General features: G+C 30.6%; 1 protein-coding gene across 1 annotated transcript; it reads right to left on the reverse strand.

Annotated features, from left to right (window-relative positions):
- Nucleotides 1-3: 3 nt before the first annotated feature.
- On the reverse strand, nucleotides 4-8,144 carry LOC101510265 (pre-mRNA-processing factor 19 homolog 2; the record flags this gene model as incomplete). The annotated part of the gene is made up of 18 exons (XM_004497751.4): nucleotides 7,986-8,144; nucleotides 7,785-7,870; nucleotides 7,023-7,094; nucleotides 6,817-6,879; nucleotides 6,585-6,671; nucleotides 4,277-4,424; nucleotides 3,914-4,035; nucleotides 3,520-3,636; nucleotides 3,309-3,404; nucleotides 3,174-3,233; nucleotides 2,337-2,411; nucleotides 1,569-1,673; nucleotides 1,172-1,291; nucleotides 992-1,069; nucleotides 818-914; nucleotides 671-722; nucleotides 217-287; nucleotides 4-101 (listed from the first exon to the last, which is right to left on the reverse strand). Coding segments are annotated over exons 1-18 (1,560 nt in total), but the record flags the coding sequence as incomplete, so codon positions are not given.
- Between the last annotated feature and the right edge of the window lie 3,597 nt (nucleotides 8,145-11,741).

The following is an 11,741-nucleotide window of genomic DNA, read 5'->3' on the forward strand; positions in this document are numbered from 1 at the left end:
AATGTCTTCGCCGGGTTGGCCGAAAATTCGAAGATTCCGGTCCATTGATCCAACTGCTATGTATTTTGAATCAGGGCCAAATTTTACACATGTGGATTTTCCTGAAAAGAAAGGGTTCAAGTTGCATCTCAGTAACTATACAAACATGAAACTAAAAGTATGCAGTTCAAGAATAATTAAAGACACAAAAGAGTGGGAAAAAATCAAAGACAGAACCTGTTCCAGATAAATCAGGAAATGTTTTGATTAAGTTCCATTCAGATTTCACATTTGCGACTTGGTATATCCTGCATAATGTAACAAGTACAATAAATCAGTTTAAGGAAAGACAAACATTAGAATTCTTTGGAAATTTTTTTAATCCATGACCAATCTAAGGGGCATTTAGGTAAACATTTATTTAATAAATTATTATCATATAAGAGTTAATGTACAATTTATTCAGCAATAATCAGAAGATAAAACATTGTAAACTTCACCTGAGCCGTGTGAAAACTATTTCTATAAACTATCGTGTTGCTGTGAAACTCATGAAACTAAGTTGAAAATGAAAACAGCCTATAGAATCCCATAAGCTATTTTTATAATGTTCTTCGAGACTATTTATACTATAAGACAAGTTCAAATACGGTTTTCCGATAACCCTTCTGCACTAGATATTATTCCTCACCTCACATCAGAGCCTGCAACTGCGAGGTAGGATCCACTGTGGTCAAACTCCACTGCAAGATAAAGAGAATTAGAAGACCTTATGGAATAGGTACAATTTTTTAAAATGTATGCAGTAGGGTCATTCACAAGAAGTGAAAAAAAATACCAGAGCTTGTTGGAGTTTCTGAGTCATATGGGGCAAAATTCCTGAAGTTTTTCAACTTCCGTAGATCCCAAAGCTTTACACCATCATGTGCTGCAGTCTATCAAATTTAAGAGTGCAATAAGAATACTGTATTAAAGATCATCCTGCTTATACTGGTTACATTTTCTCACGTACCGCAAGGTAGTATCCATTCTCAGAAAAGGAAACGGCAGTTACATGCCCCACATGTCCATCAAACTTAGCAACATTTGCCTGCAACCAATATAATTTGGGAATAAAAATTAATATTAAACTGTATACCTGACTTTTTATAATCTGCAACCAATATAAATAAAGCAAAAATAAACTGTATACCTGACTTTTTACATCCCAGATCTTAACAAGAGAATCTGTTGTGCCAGTTCCAAGAATAAGACCATCAGGATGAAAAGCTGCAGATGTATAACCTTCAGAAGAACCAGAAGAGTCCGAAACCTATGCATGTCAAATCACTAATTATGAATTCAAAACTTACGTAGCAAAGAATGTAGTAAAGGTTAAGCCTTGTTACTTTCAGAAGATAATTTATTAAAAAACAAAAAAAAGTATCCCACATTCTGTAGGCACCTCTAGAAAACTATTCCCCAGTCCTTACACATCACTCTTGACAAAATAAAAATAGTAAGAGAAAAATGATCTGTAAAAAAAGGTTAATAAGCATGACTTATCCTTCCTATTATTGCCTGTAGCAATACAGATAAAAAAATCAGACCTGAGTCAGACAAGTTCCTGAAGACAGTTCATAAAAGCACCAAGTACCATCAAGTGATGCAGTGACATAGTAATTATTGGTGGCATGGACAGTGACAGCTTGCACCTGAAAAAACCGAAAGGCAGATCATAGTTATATCAGGAAAGAAGTTTCACCATCAGATAGTCAACAACAATCATAAAGGCATTTATAACATGTTTCACATTTTATGAAATCCTGATGTTGAAGATAAAGATTTACTGTTTTAGACCTCAAATATTAAAATTTAGCAGGGGTACTGGATATACCAAACTGGAGAACAAGTACATTAAAATTTTAATGCCACTGAGTGCATTAAAACCATTATCACAAACAAAAGGGCATGATATCAGCCAAAGATATAATTTAATACCAAGCCAGCAAAACTATCAGCAGCCTACAGGTGAAAAGTATAAAGTTGAAGAAGAATGGAGATTGAATTCTTGAAAGCATCGAAAAATGAGAATAAAAAAAAAGCTTTTACAATAACTTAATGTGATTGAACAAATGCACAAACAAGTAAACACAACATAGGTATAACTTGATTTCACTAATAAAAAATACTGAAGTTTCGATCTTAAATAAAGGGACCGAAAAATCTATCAGCTCTCCTTTACAAAGAGTATAATAACCCAGAGATGAAAAACTATCAGCTATCTTTTCCAAAAGAGACGGAAACTAATGATGATAAAAAAGACAAACAAGAAACAGCAAAAAATTAGGGACATCGATATGGTTAGATTCATTTACCTCAGCCGTATGATCCCTCAAGATCTGTCTGCATTCATAGCTACCATCATTTGACGTTTGCCACAAACGAACCGTCTGCAATAGAAAAATAATATATTATTGACTGCTGGAAAATGCAAAATGAAAACAGTTATTCTCTTTAGTCTCAAATGGATTTTTTGGCTGGCTTATAATCGAGATCTGAAGAGTAACTTGTGACATGAAATCTGCACACTGGAGTAAACTTTGTACTTAACCAGTTCACTTTAGAAAATTGCCTAACTTTGAGAACGCTAAGTGGAAAGGAACACTTAACTAGCTACTAGTAGATAGCTACAGACAAGTGGAGTGCATCTCAGAATAGCATTGACAAGCTCATCAGAAACACTAGTGAAAGACCATTAACAAAATTGGCTAGTTACCACAACCACAACTATCAGTCTTTACACTTAACAGCACCAAACTACACCATTTCAGTGTTCTGGGTGCTTTTGAATCCACTTTTGCAAGTCAAAGTCACCAACTTAAGTTGGTCAAGTGAGACTGACATACGAAATACACATCCATTATGGGAACAAAATGCATTTTGTCAAATTGCAACAGACTGAATAATGTCAAGTGTGAATTACTGGTTCAGAGTTCACACATAAATTTAAAGGTTTGGATTGGCTCCATTGTGCATAAACAATTGGTTGTGCGTCCGGAGAAAACAAGGAATGTAGAAAATACATGGATGGACATTTTGTCATGCTCTACAATGTCCGCTCTAAGTTGAAAGAGGATGGTTAGATAAAATAGTTCCAACTTCCAGCCCTGTAAACCAGACTACATTAGAATTAGAAAGGGGTGGCACTTTACCTTATCTGATGAACCAGTTAAGAAAGATTCGCCCTCACCTACAAACTTCACACTGGTTACCTACAAAAAGCATCCATGGTCAGCTAATAGATTTTGAAGAAAATATAAATCCAGCAATTCCAACTAAAATAAGACCTTTTTTGAGTGACCAGGAAGAATAGCTAATATTTGTCCGGATGGTCGATCAAAAATAACAGCATTTGTATCAATACCTCCAGTTGCAATTAAATCCTGTCAATAAAGGAAAGAGTTAATCCTCAGTCTGTTCCCATTAGTTTTCTGATTAAAAAACGTTTTCTTTTATTAATATTTCTAAATCCAGTTTATAGAGATTGAATGTAATTACCTTAGAATGAAGGATATCAAGAGATGTAATGCCTTGTTTGTTTGTTTTGTGAAAGGGGTGACTAGATATCTGGGTATATGTCTCAAGAGCATCAATAGGAGCCAAAGTCGCAGGAATCTGAAGAGAATGCCACAAACAAGTGACAGCATCCAAATTCAATCAGTCACAACAAAAAATTGTCTAATTATGCAGCAAAAGTAATAAATTGTTACAATTTGATGGCACAAATCAAACAAGTAAAAAGAAATATTGTAAATGCCATTAATAAATAATTTCAAATTTTCAAAGGCTTTCGAAGCAAAACTGAGATCGCAAATAAAACCTAGATTATACCAAATAAGAAAATACTAGAATTGCCAAAACCAGTGCAGTTATATATCATTACGAAGAATACCTGTCGTTTTTTCCTCTGCTGTGAAAGAGCAGCATTGCAGTCTGTTAGCTCAGAAATTATGCTAGAAGAAATTCCAGGATGTAATTTCTTTGCACTAGGTGCCAGCTTTTCATCAGCAGCAGCTAAAACATAAAAAGACAATTCAAACGCGCAGTTGAAACAAAGAGCAAGAATTAACAGCAAATAAGGAAAAATCATCCTAAATAAATAAGGTATAAAATCTTAGTTTTTGAACACTTTCAACTCTAATGTTAATGGGGTTAGAAACTTTTATGAAATTTGCTACAAGCTCAATTTTAAAAAAGCTTTGCAAAAATTGCAATATAGAGAAAACGATGAAATTAACACGATAAGATGTAAAACCTCTTTTCCCATTGCTCACAACAGGGGCATTTGCTGTCACAGCATTTGTTGCAGAAATAGGGAACTGCCTTTCTGCCAGTGCAAGAAAAGACCTAGCTTCATCTCGTTCCTTTGTAAGTCTTGCAATCACACGGCAAGCAGCATCATGCTATAGATTAAAACTAAAATAAATCAGTGAAAATATTGCAAAAGAACAGTTTATAAAAACTTTAAATCAATATCACAAGGAATCTTATCAAGATAAGAAATCATACAAAGGACTGAACAGTTGGGGGAAAAAATTAATATTAATGCATAATAAGTCAAACAAAAATTGGAAAAAATAAATAAAACCTAAAACAGCAATTATCTGGTGACTCACTTCAATTGTTAAAAATCATAGTTACCTAATATGTGGATACTCCGTCGTCTTCAGTAACAAAAAGAGGTACACTATTTAATACTTTATTTTGGTTCTCAATATGTATTGCAACATAAAGAGGTACACAACTGTCTTAATTGTTCAAAAGTTATGTAATATATTCATCTTTTTCTTCAAAAATGAACTATTAATCATTAGCAAATATTATTAATCTCTTTTAAATTTTAAAAGTAGTTCGGTCAATGCTCTATTTACTTCCCCAATGCACTTGTGGACTTCAAAAAGTGTCTACCCAATGTTATTGCTAAACTTGTCAATAACATTTTAAATTGTTTGCGCTTCCCACGATGGCAGTACCACCTGAACCGGCTCCTCCTCTTAATGGCTTAATATCCATTCTTTTTCTTCAACCTTTCTGGTCCAAAAACGCCTTTCTTCTCCCTTCAAAATACTATCCTTCACCCTTGCTTCGTTGTAAAGTGTTAATTCAACTCCCTTTCTATTCTCATTTGATTAGTTGTTAACTTCACCCTTTCTATATGTGTGTACTGACTCCCTTCTATTTTTCCTCATCTCCATTCGGTTACTCACAGATTAGCCTAGTGGCATCCCAAACTCCCAATACATCCTTGCTATTCAACTCATCTCCAAAAACGCCTTTCTTCTCCCTTCAAAATACTATCCTTCACCCTTGCTTCGTTGTAAAGTGTTAATTCAACTCCCTTTCTATTCTCATTTGATTAGTTGTTAACTTCACCCTTTCTATATGTGTGTACTGACTCCCTTCTATTTTTCCTCATCTCCATTCGGTTACTCACAGATTAGCCTAGTGGCATCCCAAACTCCCAATACATCCTTGCTATTCAACTCATCTCCAAAAACGCCTTTCTTCTCCCTTCAAAATACTATCCTTCACCCTTGCTTCGTTGTAAAGTGTTAATTCAACTCCCTTTCTATTCTCATTTGATTAGTTGTTAACTTCACCCTTTCTATATGTGTGTACTGCCTCCCTTCTATTTTTCCTCATCTCCATTCGGTTACTCACAGATTAGCCTAAAGGCATCCCAAACTCCTAATACATCTTCCCTAAAGAACTGAAAAACTTAAAAATAGTCTCAATTTGAACTTTGTAGGGGGAGTGAACAAATTTTGTATATGTTATAAATCAGAGCTTTTCCATTAGTAAGACAAATTACAAAAATTGATTTTGACAAGTTCTATGACATGCTAAAAGTTTACACCTTCACACATAAATAGGAGTTCTAGCAAACAAACGACACAGTGACACACTTTCCTTATCTGAAAGAGTAGAAAATAAATCTCAAATGAAAAAATTTATCAAATAAATTAGAACCTAAAAAGCTATTCCACCATCCCTTATTGTAAGACTAACTTATTAAATTCAAGGGTATTGAGAAAAGCAGTTATTGCATTAAATCTTGGCAACAATGTGTGTTACTTCTCCATAATTACCCTTACAATTATTGATATCATAAGAGAGAGAGAGAGAGAGAGAGAGAGAAGGAATTTACATTTCTCAATGATAAATTAAATAAGGGCATTTTGGTAAAGAAATAATTAATGCATGTGGAATATTAAAAATGGGTATTACTACAACTTAATATGGGACAGAGGGAGGAAGAGATATAGACCAGGAAGTACGGAGATTGTAAACTAAAGGGCTAACTTTGCAACCCAAGCATTTTCATATTGTGATAGGAACTCTATAAAAAGTTCATATTGATTTAATGATGAAATTCAAAAGGATGGAAAACTTACACATATGAATCAGTTAGAAATCAATGGAATCTAACAACAAAGTCAAGTGTTTCAAAATTATAGATAATATCATAACCCATTTGTAGGGTGCAAACTTCCACAGTTCCACAAATTGGCATAACAGTGTAAGACAATAATTTCTTGAGTCATTAATTTAGTTAATCTTACCTGATATAAAGCATGACTTAGCTCTTGCCTTGCTGCGTGCAATTGTTGCTCCAATGCAAAATTTGATAGCATCAACCCATCCCATTCCTATTAATTAATTAGAGATGATAAATCATTGCAATGACGAGACTACAGATTTCTAAGCATTTCTTTTAATTATTTATAAGTAAAAAGAAAACGTATAAAGTCATCATATATAAAATTGTAATACTTCATAGCCTCAGTTCTTTACATTTTGAAACATTCCAAGCATGCCAGGGATGCTAGCTGCTTGCACTGGTCTGGGCTTCACTATCTGCATGATAAACTCTCTTAATTAGCAAATTGCAAGTAAACATTTGAAAAAAAAAGAACCACGGAATACATGACCATCTTAGTCAACTTATAAATTGCACACTCAATACATAGCACATACAACTGATATTATTACCAACATACCTTGCCGGTTTTGATTGGTACAATGTCGTCCAGTGTAAGTGGAGCTCCAGTAACTGGACACTTCCCATAATCCTACTCAATTTTCAACAAAAATTGAATATGAAGTATCAAAAATCAGATTAGTAATAACAAATGACAAGCCTGATACATCAACGCGGAAAATAATAGCATTAAAACTGGCTGAAACTGACCCAACCCACAAATACCCCTAGCTGAAACCCCTATTGCATGACAAAAACATGTACAGAAATCAAACAAAAAAACCACTTCAAACACACTAAGAAATTCAATATGATTTTGTTAAAAAAACCCTAGTTTCTCATATTGACATATTCACAAATTGATAGTCGTAGGACATAAACAAAAAGAGAAAACAGAAAAGCAATAACTAGAATGCTTCCAAATCTATCTTATATCTTTCAAATCTCCTAATAAACAATACAAAAATTAAAATCAGTATCCAAAATGAAAAGAATAATTAGGCACATGTCTCAGCTTCTCAGCTCAAACAAAATAGAACCCTAAATTCCACTCATGGGTTGTATAACTAAATTCCAGTTCAAAATTTTGAGATGCATACACTACTGATTTCCACTACTAAACTTTTGAACCACTTAAAAAACCAATATTTCTTAATCCACCTCCAATGCTCAAAGCACTTTTCCCAAATTACTAATCTACCCTTAACTATTGTTTGTAAATTGAAGTGCAAAAAGGTAAATACAAAGTGAGAGAGAGAGAGAGAGAGAGAGAGAAGCTCACCACTATGTGTCTCTCGATTAAACGCTTCTCAAAGAGAAGACCGGAACTTTTTGACACCACAGGCTCTTCCGGAACCTCACCGGAAACTGCAAAATAAACACAGATCAGAAAATTAGTTAAAATTTGAAAAACAAAAGAGAGAATAAATGCAAGAAGAGAATGATGTGAAGTAAAGAAACAGAAGAGGAAGAAGAAATTAACTGGAGCAGTTCATGGTGTTAGATATGAGAAACTAGGGTTTTGGGTTTTTGAAGAAGTGGTGTGAGAAAAAAGAGAAAACGAAGTTGAGTAGAGAGAGAGAAAGAGAAACGAAGGCGAAGCAAACAAAAAAACCAAAACCAGCGAGCGCTAATAATTCAGATTTGGTACTTCTTTTTTATTGGTTAAAATGGCCGGCCCAATTGCCCGGTCCAGCTGTTTCATTTTCGGGTCGGATTCTATCCTTTTTAATTTAAATTATGATGAATCCAATTTTTAAAGAGATGATTTTGCTATTGATATTTTTAAAGAGATGGTTCTGATTAAGGTAATTCAAACTAAACCGATATAAAACTAGTATAGACATTGGTTCAAGCTTTAAAGGTCTGATCGAGATTGGACTGAATTCAAATTGAAAATAATTAAATTAAAATTTTTAATAGCATATGGTATTCACATATATTTTAATATATTTGCATATTTTTATAACATTTAAATTAGTATTACAATTTATGCTAATAAATGTACAACTGTACTATACAAGAACTTGTCTTGTCTTCTATGTATGTGTAAAAACAAAAAATGATTTTGGGTTTGATGATTAAAGTAGATTTCAAAAATCCTTGTGTGTTTGTGTTTGATGTCCAGTAAATAATTTCTATTACCGTAAATTTTGTGTTTAAAATTTTCGATAGTTAGAAAGTCCGTACCGGATATTTGAGGAGAAAATATTCTTTACTGAAAAATTTTGTAAGGGGATGAGATTTTGGAGTAATTTTTTTTATCATTAATTTAATGAAAATTAAAGTGATATATTCGGATTTTTAATATTTTGGGAGTATAAGTTAAATTGAAGGGTACAAAATACAACTTTCTAGTTTTCATGATTTTGGTATGATTTTTCAATACTGAACCACACAAAAACCAGTTCAAGCCTAGTAAAGATATTATTATTTGTTTTTTAGTTGTATATCATACATGATTAATATGATTCAAAACAATTGACTCATTTGATTATTTCATACATATTAAAAAATATATTAAAAAAAGAGAGAACATATTATTTTTATTAAATTATCTTTATTATATATTTGTGCATTATCAATGTCATAAATGTATAAAAAACAATATAATATCATTTGATCATTTCACACATATTAAAAAAAATATATAAAAGAAATAGAGAAAAAATTATTTATATTAAATTATTTTTATTAAATATTAATACATTATCAATATCATAAATGCATATGAAAAATGTTGTACAAAAAATTGATCAAAGAACAACTTTTTTTACAAACATATCAATTAGTATATGATTGATGGAGTATTTGTTATCCATAATTTTGTTAATAATAATTTATTGATTTATGAATTTCAAGTGATAATCTGTAAGCAAACAAAAATAATAATTTATTGGTTTAAGTTAAATCATATGAACACAGCTACTTGATATGTTTCAAGTTAAAGCGATTAATGTTATTAAGTGATATCATGTAATAGCCACATTAACACTTCTACGATTTGTATCTAAAATAAATTTCCTACTTTTTTAGTCTCTATAATTATTTTTGTTTTTGCTAACGTCCCTTCCTTTTCAGCTAATGCTTAACCTTTGAATATGTGAATAATTTTGTGCACTCGTATTTAGGTCATTAAAAATAAATTCGTCTAAAAAAATAAATATTTTTAATAATTAATATATTAAATCTAAATTTTTAAAGTTTGACTTTAAATTTTCATATTTAATTTATTTTATGTTAAAATAATTATAAGTTTTATGAGAGAAAAATTATAATAATGTTCTAAATATTTAAAAAAATATATTTTTTTTAAATAAACACATGAGTTTCACTTAAAAGCGCGGAGAAAAAATAAAAATGGAAAACTTTTACTGACTAAAAAATTATTTTAAAAAATTATAAAAACTGAAAAAGAATATTTAAATTTTACCAGGGATGAAAGTTTAATTAATCGTGAAATTTAATAAATGTATTACGGAGCGATAAGAATTGTTTTTAGTTAATATAAAAAATAATATAGCCGTCATTATATTAAAATATTTGTTAGGATTCGTAATTAAAAATCAGTGCACTAACAGTTATATAATAATAGTGTTTCTGTTGGGATTCAATTATTCATTATAGATATATGTGTTTCATCAACGATAATTTTTTTCTTCAAATTTTTAGGCTTTTAATTGGAAGAGATGGAGAAGACATTGATACATGAAATTAACATCTATAGTTGTTGAGTTATTTCCACGTGGAGTATAGTCCCAACAATCGACTGCATATTTTCAAGATTTGATAATATTTCTTATTTATTTATACGACATATAGTAATAGTATATATTTTGGTCTCTATTATGTATTTTTGTTACTGCATATTTTTTCATCTAACTTTTTGTAAATTTGTTGGCAAACGGCAAAAAAGGAGATCAATTTACTAAATATATAAGACGAGAGACATGACTACATTATATATTATTATTTAGTCAAATTAATATAACTTTATGAAGTGCAAGGTGACATAAGGAAGGAAATCACATCCCTAGATATATTAGCATATAAGTTTAATGAAACTAAAATTGAAGTTGAAATTTAACGTCACAACTAAAGCATAACTTTTTATCAAGCCATTGCTTTATGTTGCGCCAAAAAATATTTTTTTTACCTTTTATAAGGTATAAAGGCCCAATAATATATTATAAAACAGTACACGTATAAGAAAAAGCCTCAATTTTAATTTTTAATTTTTGGCAGAATCATTATTTATTTGGATTGATATTTTTCAAGAAAATATTATAGTGAAACTTTCGTCTTAACTTTTGTCGATAAAATCTTATATAAATTAAATAAAACATATTTTTGTTACAAATTATTTAATAATATTCTTACTACAACTAAATTGGCTAACAAAGATAGTAGAGATGAGAGAAATATTAATTATAAATTGAAAAACTACGAGACAAAAAGTGAGCACATTGCCCACATGAGAAATATTAGTTATAAATTGAGAAATCATAAGGCAAATCGTAACATATCGCTAACATGAATTATTGGAGTGGTAGTATACACACTATTTTCTTCTTCAACTAAAAGATGAAAAATTTTATATGAGTTAGATGTTGTTGTAGAATAGTTGAAATGTATTATTTTATTTTTTTTGAAAAATATAAAAAAAAAAAAAAGATTTAAAAATGCTATTAATTCTATTAAAGAAATTTTCTATAGTTATTAAATAAAATATTAATAATTTATTTATTAATTTTTTAAAAGACCATGTTTAATAGTTTCGCTTTAGGCCTCATAATATGTTGGGGCGGCCTGATCAAGCATCAAACTTATATTATGTATCTTTTTATAAGAGACGAGGTATTATGTACCTTTTTATAAGAAGATACTAGAAAAGTACGTATATTATGTACCTTCTTGAAAAGTAATGGGTGTTCAAGTGTAATCACTCATTATAATCATTATACAATGTTTTTTTAAAAATATTATATATATATATATATATATATATATTATTAATATATTATTTTGAGGGAATTATTCCTGCAAAAAAAATTCATGAATGTTAAATTTTTAAATAACATTTTATAATTTGTCTTTTATTCAAAACAAGGTAACAATCGAAAAATGTTCCTAGAAATGCATAAGAGAACAATTATCAAATATTTCCATAGAGTTATCATAGGGACATTTTAAAATTGTGCCCAAAAGTATTTTAGAGAACGTTTATATGGTGTTGCAA

This window comes from Cicer arietinum, chromosome 4 (assembly GCF_000331145.2).
Source record: "Cicer arietinum cultivar CDC Frontier isolate Library 1 chromosome 4, Cicar.CDCFrontier_v2.0, whole genome shotgun sequence".
Classification (NCBI taxonomy): domain Eukaryota; kingdom Viridiplantae; phylum Streptophyta; class Magnoliopsida; order Fabales; family Fabaceae; genus Cicer; species Cicer arietinum.